This window comes from Pan troglodytes, chromosome 1 (genome assembly GCF_028858775.2).
Source record: "Pan troglodytes isolate AG18354 chromosome 1, NHGRI_mPanTro3-v2.0_pri, whole genome shotgun sequence".
Lineage (NCBI taxonomy): Eukaryota > Metazoa > Chordata > Mammalia > Primates > Hominidae > Pan > Pan troglodytes.
The window spans coordinates 92,431,283-92,457,212 of NC_072398.2; the positions used below are offsets into that span (position 1 = coordinate 92,431,283).

The 25,930-nt window shown below is 51.8% G+C and overlaps 2 protein-coding genes across 12 annotated transcripts in view; one reads left to right on the top strand and one right to left on the bottom strand.

Moving 5' to 3' along the window:
* Positions 1 to 718, bottom strand: part of PRCC (proline rich mitotic checkpoint control factor) — a 33,194-nt gene extending 32,476 nt beyond the window's left edge. Inside the window, exon 1 of one of the 2 annotated variants that reach the window (XM_001167038.8) lies at positions 1 to 718. In XM_001167038.8, coding sequence (XP_001167038.1) covers positions 1 to 468 — 468 coding nt within the window. In that variant the 5' untranslated portion in view covers positions 469 to 718. The other variant, XM_009434615.5, reaches the window with a different exon arrangement.
* Positions 264 to 25,583, top strand: HDGF (heparin binding growth factor). Of its 10 annotated transcripts, none has more exons than XM_063796864.1 (8): positions 745 to 901; positions 9,003 to 9,239; positions 12,064 to 12,191; positions 22,319 to 22,395; positions 22,546 to 22,684; positions 23,344 to 23,529; positions 23,814 to 24,040; positions 24,237 to 25,583. In XM_063796864.1, the coding sequence occupies exons 4-8, from the start codon at positions 22,328 to 22,330 to the stop codon at positions 24,241 to 24,243; spliced, it is 627 nt and encodes a 208-aa protein (XP_063652934.1). In that variant the 5' UTR covers positions 745 to 901; positions 9,003 to 9,239; positions 12,064 to 12,191; positions 22,319 to 22,327; the 3' UTR covers positions 24,244 to 25,583. The 10 variants fall into 10 exon arrangements, with proteins under 10 accessions (XP_063652936.1, XP_063652934.1, XP_063652937.1 ...); XM_063796867.1 differs by lacking the exon at positions 745 to 901 and adding an exon at positions 1,113 to 1,450; XM_063796866.1 differs by lacking the exon at positions 9,003 to 9,239 and having other exon boundaries at positions 264 to 901.
* The last annotated feature ends 347 nt before the right edge of the window (positions 25,584 to 25,930 follow it).

A 25,930-nucleotide genomic window follows, 5' to 3' on the forward strand; every position in this document is an offset into this window, starting at 1 on the left:
ATCTCCCTTATGCAACTCCGGCGCCGCGATCTTCACGGGCTCTTTCCTCTTCTTTGGCTTGGGAAGCCCCAGCGGGGGACCGGCACCGCCAATTGGAGGGGGCAGATTGAGGCCAGGGCCTCGGGGCGAGGGCAACCCCAATCCCAGTCCCTCCCCAACTCCCGCCGCTTCAGCCGGGCTCACGCCTGGAGGTGGGGGGAAGCCTCCCAGGCCGAAGGGCAAGGGGGGAGGAGGCTGAAGCCTGGGGTCTCCGGTGGGTGGGGGAAGCAACAGCGGCGGGGGAAAGGCTGGCGCCAGCATCTGAGGGGGCGGAGGCAGCAAGGCCGGACCCTTGGGCGCAGGGAGAGAAGCGAACAAGCCCCCTAAAGCGGGCCCAGATGTAGGAGCCACCGCCTCCTCTTCCTCCGGCTCGGGCTCAGCCTCATCCGGCTCGCTCTCATCGCTGCTGGCGTAAGCAACCAGCGACATGGCGCCTCCCGCGTTTCGGGCGCCCTTGCCGGCAGATGAGGCCTACTTGAGACCGGGGATGCCCGGAGGCCTAGTAGGCCCCGCCACCTGGCGGGGCGGGGAACCGAAAAGTCCGCCTGCTCCGTACTCTAGGGCTAGCCCCGGCAGAAACTCATGGCTACGGCTGATTTCCACCGAACAAGGCGTACCTCTTCACTTAAGCTCCTAGTCCCGGGCAACTACACACAGCTAATGGCCGCCGAGTCACTCCGCCTCCTCCTTGCCTCACCAATACAGGAACTACAACTTCCAGAGAACACTTGGGACACAGCCCGGTTCTTTGCCGCAGGGATCTCAGCGCAAGGCACGGCGGGAGTTGGAGTCCGAGGAAGGATTTAGGGGCGAGCAAAGGGAGACAGGAGAGAAACCCGCCTCTGACGCAGGGACACCTGGGGTGAGTAGTTTTTTTCGTCGCCTAACAATTCCGAGGTGACTACAAGCCCCACCGGTCACCACGGCAGTCACTGAGACGGATAGGAGAGCATTTCGGTACTTGAAGTTCCCTAGGGTAGCCCCTTGGCCACTAAGATTTCTGGGAGATATGATGCTCTTAGAAACTGCAAGTGATGTCGGGAACGAAAGGGAGTCTGGGAAGCTGGCGGATTGAGGAAAATTGCTTAAAGGCAAAGTGATCTGTAAATGAACTGGTGAAGCTTCCCAGTCGGCTGGGACTGGGAATTAGAATAAAACATCCCAAAAAGAGCAAGGGCCCAAGGGACCCGTACGAAATTGGGCTGCAAGCCAGAAAGAAGCGAGGCTGCAGGTCTAATAATAAGCATCTAAGAGTTGAAATAAATGTGACGTAAAAGGGAGGAGGTGATCTCCCTCACCAGGATCGGGGTGCACATCCAGGAACACACCTTACCCTGGAGCCTGGGGCCTGGCCTCCCTCTGCAGCAACCAGTGAGACAAAGATGGGCAAGGCTCTGACAATCCGGGCCAGGTACTTGAGGTTAATCCCTTCTCCGCTCGGGGTAAAGGGCTACCGTTCTGAGGAATCACTTGAGTCCGTCCTACCTGGCTGTGCCTCCCACATATCCATTTGCAGATGTCCTTTACATTCCTTTACGTCTGTGAGTGCTGCTTCTTATGGCTTTGTATGTGACTTTCTTACATCTGTCTCTGTAAGTGCCCTTCCTTTCCATCCATGTTTATAGGAGTCCTGGTCCAGCCCATTTATGGCTGCTTGTGATGATCTGCTGTGCGCCAGTCCTTCCCTGTCCGCTTGTGATTTTGTATCCTTTTCTTGTTTACCCATCTCTGCCCCCTTCCTGTCTGCCTGTGACTGAGTGCCCTCTACTTGTCTGCCCTGTATGTGTGTGTCCTTTACATGCTAATACATCTCTGTGTGGGCACCACCTCCCTGTTCCCAGATTGCAGAAAATTCTGTTGAGCGAAGCCAGAGAAAAGGCTGTTGAGGTTTTGGGAGGAGGCTGAAGAGAAAATTGGAAAGGTTGATGAGGAGGGACAATGATGACCACAATGCAGAGAGACAGTGAAAGGCCAAAGCTTGAATCCTCTATCAGACGAGCCTGATATGGGGCCCCTCCTCCCCAACCTCTCCACCCTTCAGAGACAAACTCCATGCTGCCTTCTCCATGAAGGCTCCTTAGAGCAATCTGTGCTCAAACTTTAATATACATAAGCATCACTAGGAAAGCTTCTGAAAAATATAAATTCCTGAAATCTAGCCTAAGAGATTCCTATTCAATAGATGTGGGTTGGGCCTGGAAGCCTGGAACTGTAAGAAACTACTCAGTTGCAAACCAGGCACTGAGGACCACATTGAGAAACTAGACCATCAAGTCCTACCTCACAGCTAGTATGCCTTGCACAATGTTGATTTCTAAAATCTGCTTTCAAATCTAGGTTCCCCAACGTACTCTCTGGTGACTGTGCGGTCACTTCTCTTCTCTGAGTCTCACTTTCCTCCTTTGAAAAATGGATAAAGTAGGCCGGGTGTGGTGGCTCACGCTTGTAATCCCAGCACTTTGAGAGGCAGAGGCTGGTGGATCACGAGGTCAGGAGTTTGAGACCAGCCTGGCCAAGATGGTGAAACCCCGTCTCTACTAAAAATACAAAAATTAGCATGGTGCGGTGGCGGGCGCCTGTAAGCTCAGCTACTCGGGAGGCTGAGGCAGGAGAATCGTTTGAACCTGGGAGGCAGAGGTTGCAGTGAGCCGAGATCACGCCACTGCATTCCAGCCCAGGCAAGTGTGCAAGACTCCATCTCAAAAAAAAAAAAAAAAAGAAAGAAAGAAAGAAGGAAAGAAAGGAAAGAAAGAGAAAGAAAGAAAGAAAAATGGATAAAGTAGGTCGGGTGCGGTGGCTCACGCCTATAATCCAAGCATTTTGGGAGGCCGAGGCGGGCAGATCACCTGAGGTTGGGACTTCGAGACCAGCCTGACCAACATGGAGAAACCCCGTCTCTATTAAAAATATAAAAATTAGCCGGGTGCGGTGGCGGGCGCCTGTAATCCCAGCTACTCAGGGGGCTGAGGCAGGAGAATCGCTTGAACCCGGGAGGCGGAGGTTGTGGTGAGCCAAGATCACGCCATTGCACTCCAGCCTGGGCAACAAGAGTGAAACTCCGTCTCAAAAAAAAAAAAAGGGGGGGGGCGGATAAAGTATTACAGAGCCCTGTCCTACTTCTGTGAGAAATGCCTGATACTAACACACAGTGAAATGATTTAGAACTAAGAGAAATGATTGTCCTTGTTGTTTGTCAACACATCTTGCCAGCTTGCAGAGAAGCCCCTAAAGGACAGGGACCTGTCTCAAATGTTTTCTTTCTTCTTCTTTTTTTTTTTTTTTTGGAGATAGAGTCTTGTACTGTCGCCCATGCTGGAGTGCAGTGGCGCAAATTTGGCTCACCGCAACCTCCACCTCCCAGCTTCAAGTGATTCTTGTGCCTCAGCCTCCCGAGTAGCTGGGATTACAGGTGTGCACCGCCATGCCCAGCTAATTTTTGTATTTTTTAGTAGAGATGGGGTTTCACCATGTTGGCCAGGCTGTGTTTAACAAATGTTTTCTAAGCGAGGATCCCCTTACTGTGAAAATTAATGATTCACCTTATTGGGTATAAATCCTCAAAAAGTGTTTTCAAGCAAGAAATTGATAATAGAAACTTCATGAAAGTGAAGGAAAGGGGATTTATTTCTCATTATGTACCCTTTTATACCTGTAGAAATTTGTAACTGGGCAAGGCCAGGCGCAGTGGCTCACGCCTGTAATCCCAGCACTTTGGGAGGCTGAGGCGGGCGGATCCCCTGAGGTCAGGAGTTCCAGACCAGCCTGCCCAACATGGAGAAACCCTGTCTCTACTAAAAATACAAAAAGCAGCTACTCGGGAGGCTGAGGCAGGAGAATCGCTTGAACCCGGGAGGTGGAAGTTTCAGTGAGCAGAGATCATGCCACTGCACTCCAGCCTGGGTGACAAGAGCAAAACTCCATCTCAAAAAAAAAAAAAAGAAAAGAAAAAAAAAGAAATTTTTAACTACGTACGGTGGCTCACGCCTGTAATCCCAGCACTTAAGGAGGCCAAGGTAGGAGAAGCCCTTGAGTCTAAGAGTTGGAGACCAGGCGTGGTGAAACCTTGTCTCTACAAAAACAAACAAATAAACAAACAAAAACAGAAAAAAAGCCGGGCATGGGCATGGTGGCACACACCTGTAGTCCCACCTCATTGGGAAGGGCTGAAAGAGGAGGATCGCTTGAGCCTGGGAGGTTGAGGCTGCAGTGAGCTGAGATCGCACCACTGCACTCCAGCCTGGGTGACAGAGCATGACCCTGTCTCAGTAAAAATTTTAAAGAATAGAAATTTAGGCCAGGCGCGGTAGCTCATGCCTGTAATCCTAACACTTTGGGAGGCCGAGGCGGGTGGATTGCCTGAGCTCAGGAGTTCAAGACCAGCCTGGGCAACACGGTGAAACCCCGTCTCTACTAAAAATACAAAAAAGTTAGCTGGGCGTGGTGGCGTGCACCTGTAGTCCCAGCTACTCGGGAGGCTAAGGCAGGAGAATTGCTTGAATGCGGGAGGCAGAGGCTGCAGTCAGCCAAGATCGCGCCACTGCACTCCAGCCTGGGCAACAGAGCAAGACTCCGTCTCAAAAAAAAAAAAAAAGAAATTTGTAACTGGTACATCTATGAGCCTTTCGAAAGTAATCATAATAAAAGTTTTCCAGTAAAACAGAATGAGGGCCGGACATAGTGGCTCACACCTCTAATCCCAGCACTTTGGGAGGCTGAGGCGGGTGGATCACAAGGTCAAGAGATCGAGGCCAGCCTGGCCAACATGATGAAACCCTGTCTCTACTAAAAATACAAAAATTAGCTGGGCGCGGTGGCACACACCTGTAGTCCCAGCCACTCAGGAGGCTGAAGCAGGAGAATCACTTGAATGCAGGAGGCAGAGGTTGCAGTGAGCTGAGATCGCGCCACTGCAGTCCAGCCTGGCAACAGAGAGAGACTCCATCTCAAACAAAAAAAAAAAAAGAGAGAGAATGAAATGATTAAACATATTTGTTTCCCTCCTAAAACCCTACTGAAACATCAGTAAAGAGATTTTTTTGTAAAGGCATTAAAGATCATTTTGAAAAAACTTAAACCCACAATGATGGAGAGTTCGGAAGAGAAGACAACACAGTAACAACATTTTGGAAGGTGGAAAAGAGATGCACCATAGGTAATTGGCTGGGCACATCTAAGAGAGCTGAGAACCAAGGTGGCCTTGAGGAATGCTGAGAATCAATGTTTAGAGTCTGATACCAGGGATTCCCCCTACAAACTCCCAACCAGATCACCCTGATGGAAAGTTTTTTTTTGGTTTTTTTTTTTTTTTGAGACGGAGTTTCGCTCTTGTTGCCCAGGCTGGAGTGCAATGGCGCGATCTCGGCTCACCACAACCTCCGCCTCCCGGGTTCAAGCAATTCTCCTGCCTCAGCCTCCTGAGTAGCTGGGATTACAGGCATGTGCCACCACACCTGGCTAATTTTTTGTATTTTTAGTAGAGATGGAGTTTCTCCATGTTGGTCAGGCTGGTCTCGAACTCCCGACCTCAGGTGATCCGACTACCTCAGCCTCCCAAAGTGCTGGGATTACAGGCATGAGCCACCGCGCCTGGCCATGATGTAAAGTTTTTAGTATGACAAGCCCCAACCAGGTACCCAGAGGTACAAAGTGGCTTTTCTAGCCCACTGCTCTTATACATGAGCAGGAACCAAGGGTTAGATATTGAGGAGAGACTCTAATAAGAGTAATAGAGATAAAACAAACAAGCCACTCTGCCCAGCTAAATTTTTTTATTTTTAGTACAGACAAGGTCTCGCTAAAGAGGCTACCAGCCTCTTGACAAGGCTCATCTTGATCTCCTGAGGTCAAGCAATCCTCCTGCCTCAGCCTCCCAAAGTGCTGGGATTACAGGATTATAGGCATGAGCCACCATGCTCGGCCTGTTTTTTTTTTCCTTATATGAAACTGTTGTTCATGTTGTTTGTTTTCCTATTGTTTATCCTTTTATTGATTTGCAAGAGTTTTTTTCAGTGTCTTGATATAATTTTTTTTCCCTTAATTCAGGATCTCACTCTGTCATCCAGGCTGGAGTGCAGTGGTGCTATCTGGGCTCACTGCAGCCTCGACCTCCCCAGCTCAAGCAATCCTCCCACCTCAGCCTCAGGAGTAGCTGGGATCTTACAGGCACATTGCCACCACGCCCGGCTAATTTTTGTATTTTTTGTGTTTTTTTTTTAATTAATTAATTTTTTTTTTTTTTTTGAGATGGAGACTGTTGCCAGGCTGGAGTGCAGTGGCACAATTTCGTCTCACTGCAACCTCCACCTCCCGGGTTCAAGTGATTCTCCTGCCTCAGCCTCCCGAGTAGCTGGGACTATAGGCGCATGCCACCACGCCCGGCTAATTTTTGTATTTTTAGTAGAGACAGGGGTTTCACCATGTTGGCCAGGATGGTCTCGATCTCTTGACCTCAAGATCCGCCCGCCTTAGCCTCCCAAAGTGCTGGGATTACAGGCGTGAGCCACCATGCCCGGCCTTTTTAAATTTATTTATTTTTATGGTTTTGTTTTTTGTTTTTTCTTTTGTTTTGTTTTGAGACAGAGTCTCACTCTGTCGCCAAGGCTGGAGTGCAGTGGCACTGTGTCGGCTCACTGCAACCTCCGTCTCCTGGGTTCAAGCAATTCTCCTGCCTCAGCCTCCCAAGTAGCTGGGATTACAGGCATCCACCACCACGCCGGGCTAGTTTTTATATTTTTAGTAGAGATGGGGTTTTACCATGTTGGCCAGGCTGGTCTTGAACTCCTGACCTCAGATGATCCGCCGGCCTCAGCCTCCCAAAGTGCTGGGATTACAGGCGTGAGCTACTGCGCCCGGCCTTATTTTTTATTTTTTGGAGACAGAGTCTCACTTTGTTGCCCAGTCTGGAGTACAGTGGCGCAATCTCAGCTCACTGCAACCTCCACCTCCTATGTTCAAGCAATTCTGCCTCAGCCTCTCAAGTAGCTGGGATTACAGGCACGCTCCACCACGCCCAGCTAATTTTTGTATTTTTAGTAGAGACGGGTTCACCAAGTTAGCCAGGCTGGTCTCGAACCCGTGACCTCAGCTGATCCCCCCCCAACCTCCACTTCCCAATGTGCTGGGATTACAGGCGTGATCCCTGCCTGTATTTTTTTTGTAGAAACATTTTTGCCATGTAGCCCAGGTCTTGAACTCCTGAGCTCAAGCGATCTGCCTGCCTCAGCCGCTCAAAGTGCTGAGATTACAGGCATGCGCCACTGCACCTGGCCTCTTGATATAATCTTATTTTGGTTTCCACGTATACTTTGAATTTCAAAGATACAGAAAAAAAAAAAAAAAAAAGGCTGGGGGAGAAAAAGCAAGGAGAGGGCAGGGAAGGATAAAATTTGGAGAAAAATAAAAGCTTACAAACTGGAATGATGAAGTCAGAGCAGGATCAGGGTGTGTCAGGGTGACTGACAGGCCCCAGGGCTGAAGAGCCAACGACTCATGGATGAGCCTCTTTATCGTCCTGGCCAGCCACCTGTCATTGTCATCTTCAGTACTCCTCCCATCCCCCAACACTCATCCAGGGCCTGGCACACACCTAACAATGCCCAAGGAATATATGTGAGAGTGAATAAATGAATGACCGGGTAAATGAGTGAAGCCCTGAGCCCATAGGCAATGTGGTGGCAGAAACAGCCTTTCAGTCCCCACCCTGCCATCTGTCCTCTACAGAACCACAGCGTCTGCCAGCCTGGCCAGAGCTGCTGCCCAGCATGTGGGGAGGCTACCTCTACCCTGAGAGGCAGGGCTCAATCTAATTATTAGTCGAGAAAAGAGGACTTGGCCCCCCCTCACCCACACACCTCCCTGAGTCCTCTCCTCCCCAGGCCTCTGTCCCCAGTGTCTCACCAGCAACACCCTTGCAGGAAAGGGCTGAAGAGTGTGGCCAGGCATGCTCAGAGCCATGGCAAATCTGTTGGCCTGACTCTGGCCCCACATTACATTACTTTAATCTCCAGGGACCAAAGGAATGCAGACACACCTGGGGGCTGTGGCTGTGCAGAATGGTGGGCTTCTCATCTAACCTATGGCACTCCTGTCTGTAGGCAGCAAAGTTACTTCCAGTACTGCTTGTCAGCAAACTCCTGCAAACAATACTGCTATGAATGGCCTTTTATCTTTTTCACTTTGCAAAGTGGAAAGAAAAATGGTGAGAGATCCTCACTCCTGAATAAGATGAAATGTGTCCAGTATTATTTACTATTGCATTATTTGTGTTATCAAAAGGAACAACCTAAATGCCCATCAACAGGGGACTGATTAAATAATTTGTAATAGTTCTAGTCCTGGGATGCAAGTAAACTAACAATTTATGACACAGAAACATTGTCAACTATTACCATTAAAATGAATGGGGTGGCTGGGCACGGTGGCTCATGCCTGTAATCCCAGCAATTTGGGAGAGTGAGGTGGGCGGATCACAAGGTCAGGAGTTTGAGACCAGCCTGACCAACAAGGTGAAACCCCATCTCTACTAAAAATACAAAAATGAGCCGGGCATGGTGGCGTGCGCCTGTAATTCCAGCTACTCAGGAGGCTGAGACAGGAGAATCACTTGAACCTGGGAGGCGGAGGTTGCAGTGAGCAGAAAACGCGCCACTGCACTCCAGCCTGGGTGACAGAGTGAGACTCCATCTCAAAAAAAAAAAAAAAAAAGAATGGGGTATGAGGTGGATCTTCATGTACAAATATGGAGTCTCAAAATATATTGCTGAGTAAAAAAGAGCAAAGTGTATACGGTGTGTCACAATTTGTGTAAAGGAAATAGTTATCTCTGCATTTGCTTGAAAATTAGAAAGAATGTTACTGGAAGAATACCCACAATATTTCTGCCTCTAAGGAGAAAACTGGGTTGTAAGGGAGAGGGGTAACATGGAGATGACTTTTTGGTAAATCACTCCTTTTACCTCCTAAAGTTTGCATCATTGGCATGTACTACCTACACAAAGCGTTAAACCAGATTTTAAAGATGGTGGTCTGGAACTCATGAAGATCTTCAGGTGCTTTGACCTCTTCCTGCCCTACTAAGGTTGAAGATCTCTCCTTTGAGGGCCAAGGAGCCATTCATTGTCACCATAATTCTTGGAAAGAGCTGAAAAAAGAACCCAGGAATACAACTCCCCAGGAGCCTCCACAGTCCCTTCCCCATGCAGGTACACACGTCACTCAGCCAGGACCGCTGCTGTCCTCTCTCTCCTGGCTTAGCAACTTCAGGCCCTTCCACCTCTGCACTGCTGCCAGATAAAGCTTCTAAAAGTTCACCTCTGCTTCATGTCTTTCTCCTGGACAAATCCTTTTATGGCAATTAAATCTAACTCTAGGGGGTGTCTGACTCAGGCATTTTTGTTGTTGTTGTTGAGATGGGAGTCTTGCTCTGTCGCCCAGGCTGGAGTGCAGTGGCGCGATCTCAGCTCACTGCAACCTCTGCTTCCTGGGTTCAAGTAATTCTCCTGCCTCAGCCTCCTGAGTAGCTGGGATTACAGGCACCCACCACCACACCCGGCTAATTTTTTTTATTTATTTATTTATTTATATTTATTTATTTATTTTTTGAGACGGAGTCTCGCTCTGTGACCCAGGCTGGAGTGCAGTGGCGCGATCCCAGCTCACCGCAAGCTCCGCCTCCTGGGTTCACGCCATTCTCCTGCCTCAGCCTGCCAAGTAGCTGGGACTACAGGTGCCCGCCACCACGCCCAGTGAATGTTTTTTGTATTTTTAGTACAGACGGGGTTTCACCGTGTTAGCCAGGATGGTCTTGATCTCCTGACCTCATGATCCACCTGCCTCAGCCTCCCAGAGTGCTGGAATTACAGGCGTGAGCCACCGCGCCTGGCCTATTTATTTATTTTTTGAGATGGAGTCTCACTTTGTCGCCCAGGCTGGAGTGCAGTGGCGCAATCTCGGCTCACTGCAACCTCTGCTTCCTGGGTTCAAGTGATTCTCCTTTCTCAGCCTTCTGACTAGCTAGGATTACAGATGTGCGCCACCACGCCCAGCTAATTTTTGAATTTTTAGTAGAGATGGGGTTTCACCATGTTGGCCAGGCTGGTCTTGAACTCCTGGCCTCAAGTGATCCACCCGCTTTGGCTTCCCAAAGTGCTGGGATTACAGGTGTGAGCCACCACACCCGGCCTTTAATTTAAATTTATTTATTTTATTTTATTTATATATATTTTCTGAGACGGAGTCTTGCCCTGTCGCCCAGGCTGGAGTGCAGTGGCATGATCTCGGCTCACTGCAACCTCCGCCTCCCGGGTTCAAGCGATTCTCCTGCCCCAGCCTCCCGAGTAGCTAGGATTACAGGCATGAGCCTCCATGCCCAGCTAATTTTTGCATTTTTTTTAGTAGAGACCGGGTTTCACCATGTTGGTCAGGCTGGTCTTCAACTTCTGACCTCATGATCGCCCGCCTCGGCCTCCCAAAGTGCTGGGATTACAGGCGTGAGCCACCACATCCGGCCTTAATTTAAATTTAAATGTCCACATGTGTTGGCCAGTAGAGACTTAGAGAATAACTCTTATAATTTTCCCTTTTTCAAAAAAACAGAACCAAGCTGGGCACGGTGGCTCATGCCTATAATCCCAGCACTTTGGGAGGCTGAGGGAGGTGGATCACCTGAGGTCAGGAGTTCGAGACCAGCCTGGCCAACATGGCAAAACTCTGTCTCTACTAAAAATACAAAAATTAAATGGGCGTGGTGGCGTACAACTGTAATCCCAGCTACTCAGGAGGCCATGGTGGGAGAATCACTTAAACCCAGGAGGTGGAGGTTGCAGTGAGCTGAGATTGCGCCACTGCACTCGCCTGGGCAACAGAGTGAGACTCTATCTCAAAAAAAAAAAAAAAAAAAAAAGACCATCTTTTTTAAAAAATAACTTTTTAATTGTGTTGTATCTATATACAGAGGAGTTAGAAAACATAGGCATTTTAAAGAAAAATAGCTAATACTACAATACTAACAGCTAATAGCTAACACATGGTAACTAATAGTACCTACCATGTGCCAGGCACTGCTCCAAGCATTTTACATATATCATATATATTAACTGGTTTATCAACATCCCCCTTTACAGATGAGAAAACTGAGAAACAGAAAGGTTGAGTAACTTGCTGCAGGTCACACAGTTGGCAAATGGTATAGCTGGGATTCAAACCTAAGTAAGCTGACTCCCAACTCCATCCTAAACACCCTCACCCACTGTGGTATTGCCAGCTTTGTCAGGGCATAATGCCAGTACCTCAGAAGCTTACTGCGAAGGAATCCATTTTTTTCAAACCAAATATTACACAAAATCTAATATAACAATAAATACAGTGATAACCAATTTTATTAAGCACTTATTATGTCCCAGGCTCTGTGCAAAGAACTTTATTTATTTATTTATTTATTGAGACCTAGTCTCACTCTGTCGTCCAGGCTGGAGTGCAGTGGCATGATCTCAGCTCACTGCAATCTCCACCTCCTGGGTTCAGGCGATTCTCCCACCTCAGCCTTCTGAGTAGCTGGGATTACAGGGGCCTGCCACCACACCCAGCTAATTTTTGTATTTTTTAATAGAGATGGGGTTTCCCCATGTTGGCTAGGCTGGTCTCGAACTCCTGACTTCAAGTGATCTGCCCACCTTGGCCTCCCAAAAAGCTGGGATTACAAGCGTGAGCCACCTCGCCCTGGCCTAAAGAACTTCAATGCATTCATTCATTCAATCATAATCACAACCCCGTTTTCTGGACATGAAACTGAGGCTCAGGGTAGTTAAGTGTCTTTCCTAAAGTTACACACAAAGTGTCCATGGTGGTGGCAGGGCTCAGACTGTTATCTCTACAGCCCATATTCTCAACCACTCTGACTCCACACAGAATGCACAAAGGCAGGGCTGCTCTTTTATTTTGGGTGGCGTGGGTGGAAGTAGGCAATGGAGGCACAGTTTTCAAAGCCACTGGTCTAATCTAACTATTCTTCTCTCTTCCACTTTACAGAGGGTGTAACTTGGGCCAAGAAGTCGTGATGTGAGTAGGTCACACAGTGTTGAGGGCCAAAACCCTCGACTCCGTTGGGAGTTAAAGGGGAGGAAGTGGACATTTCCTTTGAACCTAATAATAAGCAGGTGAGGTTTTGTATTCTCATTTTTCACAGTGCAAGAAAATTTTGTTTAGAAATTCTAGTTAAGTCATTTACCCAAAGCCCTAAAGCCAGTAAACAGCAAGTGGGAATCAAACCCAAGTCCCTTGACATGCCAAACCAGCTTCTTTCCACTAGACCACCCCTTCCCCCATTACTGTAAACTCCATCTCTCCGCTGCTGTCAGCTCCTTCTTGATCCGTACAGAAATAAAAGTTTGCCACCATTTTGCCTGACCTCCTCCAGAGACTCGCTTCAGGATCCTAGAGCCAGATCTGCACCCCACAACTTTATCTGCTTTGGGGTCCCAAGTCCCTCAACTTCTGTCCTGACCTCCTTCCCCACATAAATGTAGAAGTGCGCACCAGCATCAACAGAATCATTTCACTGAGACGTTTGTGAATTGGTTTCAACCTGGGCTGGTAGGTTGAGGTCTTGTGAGTCGTGTCGTTTTAGACCCTTACTACTCAAATGATGGTTCTAAGCAGCAGCAACAGCACCTTGCAGCGCGTTAGAAATGCACACACTCCGAACCTCCTGAATTAGAATCTACTTTTTGTTTTGTTTTGTTTTTGAGACGGAGGTTCACTCTTGTTGCCCAGGCTGGAGTGCAATGGTGCGATCTCAGCTCACTGCAACCTCCACCTCCTGGGTTCAAGTGATTTTCCTGCCTCAGCCTCCCAAGTAGCTGGGATTACAGGCGCCTGCCACACACCCAGTTAATTTTTATTTTGTATTTTTAGTAGAGACGGGGTTTTACCATGTTGGCCAGGCTGGTCTTGAACTCCTGACCTCAGGTGATCCACCTGCCTCGGCCTCCCAAAGTGCTGGGATTACAGGCGTGAGCCACCGTGCCCGGCCTAGAATCTACACTCTTTTAAAAAGGGATTCCCAGGTGATTTGATTGCACGTTAACGTCTGCAAAGCACTAGGTTAGATGTGAATCCCAGGGGAAGCAGGCTTACGCCCGCCTGTGTAACTGACCTTCTGCAGCTCTTGGCTTAGTTAGGGGCAGCTGCGAGTTGGTTGATGACGTTACTGTAAGGAGCACTTGAATATTAAATTGCAACCAACGCCTGGGAGATTACTGCAACAAAAGGAACTCTGGTTGTATTATTGCAACCAGCATCTGCATGGTGGACTGAATGAGAGGCCCAAGAGATTTTGTTGCAACAAGAATTTAGAAGCCCATTTCCACTTCCACACTGGCTATTATGATGCAACAAAGTGGAGAAATGGGAAGGGCTCTTGCTTTTTACTAAATTGAGTGTACCAAATTGGAAAATAGTTTAAAAGCGTGTTTGTTGGCCGGGCGCGGTTGCTCACGCCTATAATCCCAGCACTTTGGGAGGCCAAGGCAAGTGGATGACAAGGTCAGGAGTTCGAGACCAGCCTGACTAACATGGTGAAACCCCGTCTCTACTAAAAATACAAAAACTAGCCTGGCGTGGTGACGCGTGCCTGTAATCCCAGCTACTCAGGAGGTTGGGGCAGGAGAATCGCTTGATCCTGGGAGGCGGAGGTTGCAGTGAGCCGAGATTGCACCATTGCACTGTAGCCCGGGGAACAGAGCGAGACTCCGTCTCCAAAAAACAAAACAACAACAATTAAACAAACAAACAAAAAACCATGTTTGTTGCACTGAAACTGTGCATGTTTATAATAACGACCTAGGCCGGACACGGTGGCTCACGCCTGTAACCCCAGCACTTTGGAGGGCCCAAAGTGGGCAGATCACGACATCAGGAGTTCGAAACCAGGCTGACCAACATGGTGAAACCCCGTCTCTACTAAAAATACAAAAATTAGCCGGGCGTGGTGGCACAGACCTGTAATCCCAGCTACTCAGGAGGCTGAGGCAGGAGAATCGCTTGAACCCGGGAGGCAGAGGTTGCAGTGAGCCGAGATTGGCCACTGCACTCCAGCCTGGGCAACAGAGCAAGATTCTGTCTCAAATAGATAGATAGATAGAATAAAATATGACCTAGATAGTTAAAGGAAACCTGTTCTGATGCTGGACTTATTCTTGAAACATCTTCAAGAACTTGTGACAAGATTCTCTCCTAACAAAAAGATTTAGCCTGATAGAATCTGGACTATTACACTGACTGCATTTCAAAATGGAATGCATTGTAGAGTAAACACCAACTAGAACCTAGTTGCTCTGTTGCAACAAGTTTGAATTTGCTATGGAAACAAATTGACAAGCTTGTGGCTGAGGGCCTGCTTGGCTGTTTTCTTGCAACAGGACCTTCCAGAATGCCCCCCTGTGCCAGCAGCCTGGTGTGCCTCTTATCACAAGGGGAACTATGGTTGAGAGGCCACACTGTTATAAAGGCAAAAATAGTGAAACATATTGCCATGGACATAAGGACAGCCAAGTGTCATGCAGGACTCTGGGAACAACTGCAGGCATCCCCTAGTGACAAGCAGCCATTCTATGCCTCTGTTGTTAGTTACCAGGGCAGTCATGTTATCCCATCTTACAGCAGAGGAAACTGAGGCTTAGAGTTCAGGAGGTTGTCCAAGTTCTCAGGACAGATGAACAGCAGGGTAGGATGTGGATTTGGAACTTTTGGCTACATCCTGGACTTCCTTGCAGGGAGACTTTGCATATGCTTTGAAATAGGATCAGGAAACGTAGGAAGAAAAACATGCATATTTTTTACCTATTCAAACCTAGCATATTTTGTTGCTAAATTTTAAGGACGTGTATATGCCGTAACATAAGATCCAAATATCTTATTTCTAAGGGAACATAGGTGTCTGGAATGTGGGCAAATACAGTGACAGCAAATCAAAGATGTAATTACAATAAAGTCTTATTTAGCTTAATGGAAGAGACCTGAGTTCAAGTTTTGGTTCTATCACTTCTTAGCATATAACCTAGGCCAAAATGTAGTCTCGCAGAATTTGGCAAAATTCTACTCATTCTTTAATGCCCAGTTCAGTCATCACCTTTGTGAAGCCTTCCCAGACCCCCCTCCCCACCTCCTAAAAGAGGTAGCACCTGGCCCCTCGGTCTTCACAGTTTACTGAAGGGGTTGGGTTTATTGGCATTCTACCGTAACCGACTAGAACTGAGCTCATCTTTGCGGGGTTAGCTAGCCGTTGAGTCCAAGTCTCCTTGGCAAGACAGTAGCTTAGAGAAACGAGATCGAATGCACCCGGAAGGTGGCCAATTTGTGCCTCAACTCCTTGGCCATCTCCTGGCTACCAAACTCAAGCGTTTCCTCCTTAGCAAAGGCGGACGTAGGGCTCAAATCCCCGACGTTTCCAGGGCCACCCCCCATACGGTAAGCACGGCGAGGTCCAGAGAGGACCCCAGTGCGCGGAGCGGCACGGCGCCCACTCCTCTCGCCCTCGGCGCCTAGCACGCTGCCAAGAACCGCGGGTGCCCAGTAAATATTCGTGGATTGAGATGGAGCAGAGGGCAGGCGGAAACCGTGTACAGACGTCCACACTTAACTGCGCTGGGGCCGCGGTGGTGAGCGCTCCGCGGAGTCGGGGGAAGGGCGGGGGCCGCTCCGTCCAGCCGGGCGCCAGCTCCTCCCGGGCGGGCGGGCACCCACCGACCGCGGGCACACAAAGCCTGCTCGGCGTGCTCGGCGATCGGCTCCTTATGCCTGTGCCGCCACGCGCCGTCAGGCGGCTCCGGGTTGGGCGTTGGGCCGTGGCAGGCCCTGGGCGTCAAGAAGCTGCACGCATCAAACCGCCGCGGGAGGGAGCGCGAGGCTGGGGGGCGGGGGGAGGAGGAGGAGTGGGTCCGGGAGGAGGGAGGAGGAGGAGTGGGGACCGGGCGGGGGGTGGAGGAAGAGGCCTCGCGCAGAGGAGGGAGCAATTGAATTTCAAACACAAACAACTGCACGAGCGCGCACCCACCGCGCCGGAGCCTTGCCCCGATCCGCGCCCGCCCCGTCCGTGCGGCGCGCGGGCGGAGACGCCGTGGCCGCGCCGGAGCTCGGGCCGGGGGCCACCATCGAGGCGGGGGCCGCGCGAGGGCCGGAGCGGAGCGGCGCCGCCACCGCCGCACGCGCAAACTTGGGCTCGCGCTTCCCGGCCCGGCGCGGAGCCCGGGGCGCCCGGAGCCCCGCCATGTCGCGATCCAACCGGCAGAAGGAGTACAAATGCGGGGACCTGGTGTTCGCCAAGATGAAGGGCTACCCACACTGGCCGGCCCGGGTGAGCAGCGCGGCCAGCCGCCCCCTAACCCCCTGCGGGCTTGGGTTGCATAACACCGGGAAGGGCACGAGCGCTCCGCGCGGAGCGGGCAGAGGTGGGGGCAGGGGGCTTGTAGGTCTCCGGCTCTTTCTCTGTCGCTTCCAAGCCCACCCGCCGGTTATATAATGGTGGAGGCGGGCGGGGGTGGGGGTAGACACCTGGCGGGCACGGCGTCCGCGCGTAGTGGCGTGTGCACCGCGTGGGGATCCGAGGGCGCCGGTCACTTCCCGGCCCCCAGCTCCGCGTGCTCAGTTCCGCCCCCAGCCCCCATACTCCCAGAGGTTTCGAGCGCGAAGTCTGGCTTTGGGCCAGTCGTGTGATTCCTTCCCCCGACCCCAGGCGCCGCCGCCACCCCCCTTAAGACCCCCTTAGAGACCCCTAGTTTGTTCGTGGATTGTCGCCCCTAATTCAAACTCTTCTCTTCCTGGATAAATGGTTAAGAAGGATCCCAACCCGGAGAGGGCTAGATGGAGGCGGAGTTCGCTTCTAGGAAACTTTGGTTTGGGGCATCTGTAAGAGGTCTAAAGTTGGAAAGGTCGAAGGATCGTTGGGGGCGGCGTAAGGGGATCTACCTGGCTTGGAAATTATCCGTCAGAACCCATCAGCCCTCAGCTCCACAGAAATATTCCTCCATATGCTGCCAACTCAAATTTAGGATTGAGGTGGCAGATTCCCTTGTGGTATTAGGAAGTCCAGTACAGACTGCCTCTTAGTAGGGGTTAGGGGAGCCCAAGTTCCTTCCCCCGCTCAGATGTGAAGATCTTCCGCCAGAACGGCCCAGTCTCTGCCATGTGGTTAATTCAGCCCGCCAGTATGAGCCCCCCCCACAACCCCAGCACCTGGCCAGGTGGGAGGGTGGGGCCCTGCAGCCAAGCCTGGTGTGCTCATCATGTTTCCCCTAAGGACTGAGACAGGTTAAGTAAGGAGGATGGGAGGTTGCCAGTTGCTGGAGGAAAGGAGGGGGGATGGGGGGGCAGTGCATTTGGCAACTTAAAGTTGGTGTAGAGAGGCCTTTGGTTTTGGGCGAGGGCATGACTCAGTATCCTAGAGTGTAGGACTCCTGTAGAGTAAAATCCAAGGGCAGAAGGACTGCATGTCTTTGGGGTGCTCTTCTCAGTGTAAGTCTGTGTCTGTCTGGCCCAGGCTTATTCAGGGTATCAGGCCAACTTTGGGGCCACTCAGAAAACTCAGAGACCCTTCCTCGCTCTGTACCCACTCCTCAGGAGTGTGCCTAATCCCACATGCCTTGAGCTCCTGGTTCCCTGAAACTTTCAGATGGATCAAATGAGGACCGGCTTCCGCTATTGGGAGTGAAGTACAAAGAGAAGCGGGACTCTCTGCGTTACAACTCTCCTGTACTTTACCCTGCACCCTTTGACCCAGCTGGCTTCTTGGCCCAGATGCCAAGGCCCTGGTGGGTAGGACAAGAACTGAACCCAGGTCTCTACTGTTCCTACCTCCTGAGGGTGGGACAAAGTCCAGAGGCTGGACTAAGCCCTGGGGAGGGGGTGTTAGCTGGAATGTGGGTTGCAGGGAACCCCTTCTGCATCCGGTAAGAGAGAAAAGGGGCAGGGACACAGCAGGACCCACACTGGCCCCTGTGAGGAAGACCTCAAGTTTCTGGTGGCCTTTGGAGTAAGGGCACCCATCCATTTTCTCTCCACTTTGGGCCTCCAGGACAGAAGGGAAGGACAGGGGAGGCAGCGTTTCTTCCTCTGTTGAGGCCTGGACCTTTTAGATAAAGTTAGAACTGGGGTAGGGAGATCAGCCTGGATCTCAAAGAGGTAGGGCCCCACACTTTGCCTGTCTCTGGCTCTTGATTGTGATACTTGCAGGGATGGCTACACCCAAGGCTGTTACCTCCCAGACACAGTCCCCTTGTACTCCAAAAGAACAGACCTCGAGTCTCCTCACCATTCCTTGGACCGTGTCTTAGTCCCTAGAGAGGCAGAGCCTGAGGGGCCCTTCCTGAGATGGATGAGAAGAGGGAACCTCACTGACTCGTCCATCTCATAGGAAACCCAAATCTTCAGCCATAAAGAAGGCCCGTGTGTGGATTTTCCTTCCTCAGTCCCTGCTGCTGGGGAGGGTGGGTGATTCTGGGTGAAACTAGAAGGGCCCAGTGCTTGAGAGAGAGCCCAGCCAGAGGGGCCACGTGATAGGCAGGACCTGCCTGGAAGGATGGTGTGACTCCATCTTAACCTTCTCCTTTCCCTCTTCCGCCTGCCTGACTTCCTGGGGGATCTCCAAGTTCTTAACAATTAACCTCCAAGACTTCAGGGATTTTCCCCCGATCCCTTTCTGCTTTTGCTGCTTCCTGTTTCACAATCCCAGAAAACCTGGGCAGCCAGGACCTCACCCGTCTTTCCTCCCGGTGCCCCTTCCCCCTGTACCTTCTCTTTTCTGCCTCTTGGGCTTGCCACACTTTCCTGGCCCCAACTGTCTCCTGCCCCAGATTTTCCGGTTCCTGGGTCAGGTTAGGCCTCAGCCCTGGGTGTGGTGGTCAGAACCCTGGCTGGTAGCCAGTGTGTGCTTAGCCTTCCCTGCTGCCTTCCTAAGTGCTGGGTCTGTTTTTAGTCTGAGGCTGGGGGAGAGGTGTTCAGTTCTCTTTCCCCACTCTACCTGAAAACTTCGGATTCCTCTTTGGACCTCAGAGGGTGTTTGTGGCTTGGGAGGCTGGTGTTTCATGTGCTCAGGCCTGTCTGATGGAATCGGGCAAATGCAAGGCCTAAGAATAAGTAACTTGCCTGGATCTGGAATGGTTAAGAGGTAGCCGAGTTCCCCTATTGCTGGCTAGTGGAGGGGGTACCGTGGGGTCCCCAGCACTATTTGGCCCCACCCTGACCCAGTTAGCCTTGACTCACTTGTTCTGAGTCACAGCCTGGATACAAAGGCACCACCTGGAAGACAGATGTCTGTATTGGGGTACAGGGCTGCCCTGAGTCCTCATATCCTCTACATCTAGGAAGAACTGCCCTCCACTTCCAAATGTAAGAAAGGACATTTTCTTTGTAGCTTGAGGGATAGAGGTGTCACTGTAGAAGGGATTTCTCCTCTTTTGGGTGAAGGGTTAGAAATTCCATCAAGGGAGAAGAGCACACCTCCCCTGGCCCTTCCCCCACAAGTGCCTATACTCTAGGTGAGGGAGCCAGGTGGGATGATGCTTTGGGGGGAGATGCCTATCTGCTCAGGCCCCTGTCTTCCTCTCTCTTCCCTCTAGACCCATCCTTTATGTAGCTATAAGTCAGCAGGGCTGGCATATCTGGTGTGCCTCATGCTATTTTTAATCCCATTCGTTCTTTTGTTTCTCCCCCACTGCTGGGGCTGGGCAGCTGGTGGCCTCCTGGGTCCCCTGCCACACCATTCAGCTATCTGCCTCTGAGTGTGCTTTCCATGGGAAGCTGGGGTGGCACGAGACGGTGGCCAGGTAGCCACTTTGCAGTCTGTGCTTCTGCAAAGAACCTTATTTCTCCTTATTTCTGACCTTTCACCCACCCACACCCTCTTATGAAGCCTCAGTTTCTCCTCTTCCATCACGCATTTACTGTGGGCATCTTAATGCCCTGGCTCAGGTGTGGGCACTGAAAATACAGAGCTCTAAGTCCCAGCCTTAGACCGTTCAGTCCCCACCCCCACCCCTGGTTCTGGGTGCACACAGATCCACAGAAGAAAGGCCTAGGAAAGGCGTTTGCTATTATTGTCCTATGCCTGTCTCCTGGGATCTCTAACCCCTGGGGGCGCTCGTTTTGTTTTTTGCTTCCTCCTGTTACGAGGAGGATGGGAGCTAGCTGGTAACAGGACCCAGGCGTCCTGGCTGAGGACCGACTCCTCTGTCCCTGCTCCAGGTCTGGCTTCCTGAGAAGGACGCCCCCTTTCGCCCCGCACCCCCTGCAGCGGTAATCCAGCCCTAGCTGTGGTTTCCAGCACAGCCGGGGACCCAGGTGCCAGACTGCAGGCTTGGGGGTGGGGTGTGTTAGTGTCCCTTCCTCCCCAATCCGGAGAGAAGGCGGCGGGGCGGGGGGGGAGGGGGGAGGGGCGGTCACATTCCTGGTTGCTGAGTGGCCCCGGGGGCGGGGTTGCGTTGTCATGGCGATGGGGATCGTGTTTGTGGGGGGAACTGCGTGCCTTTCCACCCCCTGCTCTCACACCCGGCGTCTCCTGGTTGTGGGAAGGGCCCAGTTTGTGCTGGGCCTTCCTGGGGGGAAGGGCTGGACCTCTGTCCCCAGAGGCCACGGGGCAAGCGGGGAGGTGCCCAAAAGCCTGAAGATTCCAAGTCTGGGGCAAGATGCCCCTCAGATTCATGCCCAGGGCCCCACCCCCTCTCCTGGGTGTGTCTCAGCGCATTCCCATCCACCCTGTCTCCCCAGGCCCCCAGTTGGGCCCTCTGTCCCTGTCTCTGTGTGTTAATCACTGCCTTGGCCTTTCTGTCTCTCCTGTTTGCGCCTGGGGCCCCAGTCATCATGGCCACCTGGCCTCTGTCCGGCGGGAAGCCTGGCTGCTGGGGCTGCTGCAAGTGCTGCTGGGAGTTGTAGTCCCCACCCGCCCCACCTTCCCCCCCGACCCACCCCTGGCTCAGCTTGGCCTGGGCTTCCAGGCCTGATCTGGGAGAGGCTGGCGAGGCCACTGCCTCTCGATTCCCTGACCTCAGATTTCTGCACCTCTCACCTTCACCACAGCGCTCCTCACCACGGGGACACGTGGGGCGGGGGATTTAGTCAGGTGACCTGAGACCTGGCCCTCAACAACTTGTTATGTTATTTTGGGCAAATCACTTGTTTTCTGGGCTCAGTTTCCTCATCTGTAAAATGAGAGTTTGACTATGTGCCTTTCAGAGTTCCCTAGAAGCCTTTTGGCGGGTGTTGGATAGGCAGCCCTTTGACCTCACCCCTCCACTTCAGCCAGAGCAGCTTCCTTTTAGCCGTTTGGTAAATTCATTCAGTAAATAATTATATACCTACTGTATGCTAAGCACCGTGCTGCAGATAAAAGCAGAGCTGGTCTCTGACCTTGGGGCTGGTCTAGTCCAGATAGTGCACATAGATGTTAAATAATAATGTGACTCAGTGTAAAATTAGAACTGGGAAAGCACTGTAAAGGGGAAGTCTTAGGAAAGAGTTTTACCTAGGGAGTCGGCCAGGCCAGGAGTGATAGGGAAGCTTTCTGGAGGAAGTAATGGCGGAGCTGAGGCTATAAGGATGATCAGGAGTGAGGGAGTGTTAGAGACTGCAAGAACCATGGTCAGAGCAGAAAGGACAGTGTACTGGGAGAGGCTGATGAAAGCAAAGACGTGTAGGATGTACCACATGCCAAGTTATGGTCATTTCATCCTCACAGCCCTATAGCTTTAGTACTATGACTGTCTCCCTTTTACAGATGAGGAAACTGAGGCAGAGAGATGTTCAGTAAGTTGCACAAAGTCATACAAGTGGGGGCAGAGTTGGGATTCAGATCTTGCCATTGTGCAGAAGGGGTGAACAGGTGGGTTCTAGAGTCCTTAAAAGGTATTGAAGGGTTTTGAAGCAAGGGGACGAAATCCTTGGACCAACATTCCCAAAGGCCCACTCTGGCTGCATTGTGGAGAATAGATTGTGGAGAATGGAGAAGGTGATGGCAAAGTCAGGGGGCTTTGTGGCCAGACATGTTGGGAGGCAGAATGGGTGCTGTCTGGCTGGTGAAGGAGAGGGAAGGATTCCTGGGTTTCTGTTGGGCTTTCATGTCTGACTTCATTTGAATAAAGTGTCACTGCTAAAAATGGCCCAAAAGCCATCTTGCTGACTATCCTGGGTCCCTCTCAGTCTGATTTTATATAAATGTGCCTTGGAGGTCAGCACCCCTGCCTCAGGCTCAAAACCTCAGGACTCTAGCTAACCTCACCCCCTCATCTCACCCCAGATTGACGAGATGCCTGAGGCTGCCGTGAAATCAACAGCCAACAAATACCAAGTCTTTTTTTTCGGGACCCACGAGACGTGAGTGGAGGCCAAAGGGGTATAGGTCGGGAGGGCCCCGGGAGGACTACTCTGGGGAAGGTGAGGTGGTGTTGGTGCCCCTTTCATGCCGGGCTGTGCAGCTCAGGGGCAGTGAGGGGCTTGAGAGCACAGTCTCCCATCTCTCACCAGGGCATTCCTGGGCCCCAAAGACCTCTTCCCTTACGAGGAATCCAAGGAGAAGTTTGGCAAGCCCAACAAGAGGAAAGGGTTCAGCGAGGGGCTGTGGGAGATCGAGAACAACCCTACTGTCAAGGCTTCCGGCTATCAGGTGAGCCACCGCCTGCCCCAGAGACCCCCTGGAAAGCAGATGTGGCTGTGGGCTCTGGCAGCCCCTGGCCCACAGATGATGCTTAGTCTTCAGAAACTCCAGGGCTTTCAGGGTAGGAGCTAATCAGGGTGGTGGGAAGGGGGCTTCCTGCAAGAAGGGATAGGGTTGGGCTGTGTGGTGTAGTTGTGGTTAGGGACAACTGTGAGACAGCAGTCTGGGGGGCAAGAACAGGATGGAGGCGGTAAGTGGGGACAGGCCTTTGTTGGGCCTAGTGTGAGTATAGGACACGGCCTTAACTCTTTCCACAAAGGCTTCCAGGAGGAGGTGCTTGTGAGCCGGGCAGGACGAGGCGGGAGGGTGGGGGGCGGGGGTTGGCGGGGAAAGGGTCCTAGCTCCCTTTGGGAGAAGTTGACCCGAGGTTTTGCCTCCTGCTCCAGCCCTCCCCCCTCCTGCACAGAGCCCTGCCTGCCCGGCCAGTGGGTTTACCCCGGGGCTAATCCGACAGAGGTGGGTCTCAAATCACTCGTGAGACTGGGCACCTGGGTGGGGGTGGGGGAGAGGCGGGAAAAGGAAGGAGTGAGTGGCTGAGGGAGGGTCTGGGGAGGGGGCCCAGCATGGCAGCGACTGGTGCCACTCAGCCTGTGCTGTCTCTGCTGCAGTCCTCCCAGAAAAAGAGCTGTGTGGAAGAGCCTGAACCCGAGCCCGAAGCTGCAGAGGGTGACGGTGATAAGAAGGGGAATGCAGAGGGCAGCAGCGACGAGGAAGGGAAGCTGGTCATTGATGAGCCAGCCAAGGAGAAGAACGAGAAAGGAGCGCTGAAGAGGAGAGCAGGGGACTTGCTGGAGGTAACTGCTGCCTGCCCAGGGCCTGGGCCCCCCTCAACATTCCCCATGGGGTATCCCACAGGAGCAGGGCTTTGCCTCAGGGGTGCCCAGTCTGAGAGGTCGATCCAGCCCCTAGTCTTGGGGAGTCCCCAGCTGACCAGATGGGACACAGAAGGCATTTCAGCTAGTAGGGTTGGGGAAGGACTGTGGGTGTCAGCCTGGGAAGGAGCCCCGGAGGAGAGGAGTGGGTGGCTGGTGGCCTCCCTCTCCAGCCTCAGCCCACTTCCTCTGTCGATCCTGCCTAGGACTCTCCTAAACGTCCCAAGGAGGCAGAAAACCCTGAAGGAGAGGAGAAGGAGGCAGCCACCTTGGAGGGGGAGAGGCCCCTTCCTATGGAGGTGGAAAAGAATAGCACCCCCTCTGAGCCTGGCTCTGGCCGGGGGCCTCCCCAAGAGGAAGAAGAAGAGGAGGATGAAGAGGAAGAGGCTACCAAGGAAGATGCTGAGGCCCCAGGCATCAGAGATCATGAGAGGTGAGTGAGCCCCCTGACCCCTTGGCAGCTGGACTAGGGGGGACCGGCCACTCTCGGAGAAGAGGATGAAAAGGGCCTGCAGTGGTCAGCCTCTCGGGAGGCAGGGTGGGCTCTCCTAGGAGACCGGCACTGGCTGGGGCAAGGCCAGGCCAAGGCCACACCATTAACCCTTCTCCCCTCCAACCCTCCCTCACAGCCTGTAGCCACCAATGTTTCAAGAGGAGCCCCCACCCTGTTCCTGCTGCTGTCTGGGTGCTACTGGGGAAACTGGCCATGGCCTGCAAACTGGGAACCCCTTTCCCACCCCAACCTGCTCTCCTCTTCTACTCACTTTTCCCACTCCAAGCCCAGCCCATGGAGATTGACCTGGATGGGGCAGGCCACCTGGCTCTCACCTCTAGGTCCCCATACTCCTATGATCTGAGTCAGAGCCATGTCTTCTCCCTGGAATGAGTTGAGGCCATTGTGTTCCTTCCGCTTGGAGCTATTTTCCAGGCTTCTGCTGGGGCCTGGGACAACTGCTCCCACCTCCTGACACCCTTCTCCCACTCTCCTAGGCATTCTGGACCTCTGGGTTGGGATCAGGGGTAGAAATGGAAAGGACGGAGCATAAACAGCAGGGTGGGCTTGTGGGGCCTGGGAGGGGCAATCCTCAAATGCGAGGTGGGGGCAGCACAGGAGGGCAGCCTCCTTCTGAGCTCCTGTCCCCTGCTACACCTATTATCCCAGCTGCCTAGATTCAGGGAAAGTGGGACAGCTTGTAGGGGAGGGGCTCCTTTCCATAAATCCTTGATGATTGACAACACCCATTTTTCCTTTTGCCGACCCCAAGAGTTTTGGGAGTTGTAGTTAATCATCAAGCGAATTTGGGGCTTCCAAGTTGTTCAGGCCAAGGACCTGAGACCTGAAGGGTTGACTTTACCCATTTGGGTGGGAGTGTTGAGCATCTGTCCCCCTTTAGATCTCTGAAGCCACAAATAGGATGCTTGGGAAGACTCCTAGCTGTCCTTTTTCCTCTCCACACAGTGCTCAAGGCCAGCTTATAGTCATATATATCACCCAGACATAAAGGAAAAGACACATTTTTTAGGAAATGTTTTTAATAAAAGAAAATTACAAAAAAAAATTTTAAAGACCCCTAACCCTTTGTGTGCTCTCCATTCTGCTCCTTCCCCATCGTTGCCCCCATTTCTGAGGTGCACTGGGAGGCTCCCCTTCTATTTGGGGCTTGATGACTTTCTTTTTGTAGCTGGGGCTTTGATGTTCCTTCCAGTGTCATTTCTCATCCACATACCCTGACCTGGCCCCCTCAGTGTTGTCACCAGATCTGATTTGTAACCCACTGAGAGGACAGAGAGAAATAAGTGCCCTCTCCCACCCTCTTCCTACTGGTCTCTCTATGCCTCTCTACAGTCTCGTCTCTTTTACCCTGGCCCCTCTCCCTTGGGCTCTGATGAAAAATTGCTGACTGTAGCTTTGGAAGTTTAGCTCTGAGAACCGTAGATGATTTCAGTTCTAGGAAAATAAAACCCGTTGATTACTATATTGGATTCTGACTGATTCTTTGGGGGTGTATTGGTTAACTGAAGACGGAAAGTGGGGTAATGGAATGCAAATGATTTCCAGGTCATCTCAGATTTAGGTAGAGGGTGTCAACCTCCTCCATTTTTAGGCATTTGGAAATCCAAACTTCTTGTGGGCAGAGTCGTAGAATAAACCACACCATTCATTCTACTCTTGCCCAGCCACTGTTTAACGCACCTGGGAAAGTTTTTTTTAAAAAAGGGTTTGCACAAGAAGTGGGGTGTGGGAGCATTGCCAGTATCGGCCACAGCCCAAGATGGCCATGAAGTGGGAGTTTGGAGGCTGGTTGTATAAACAATTTGACCC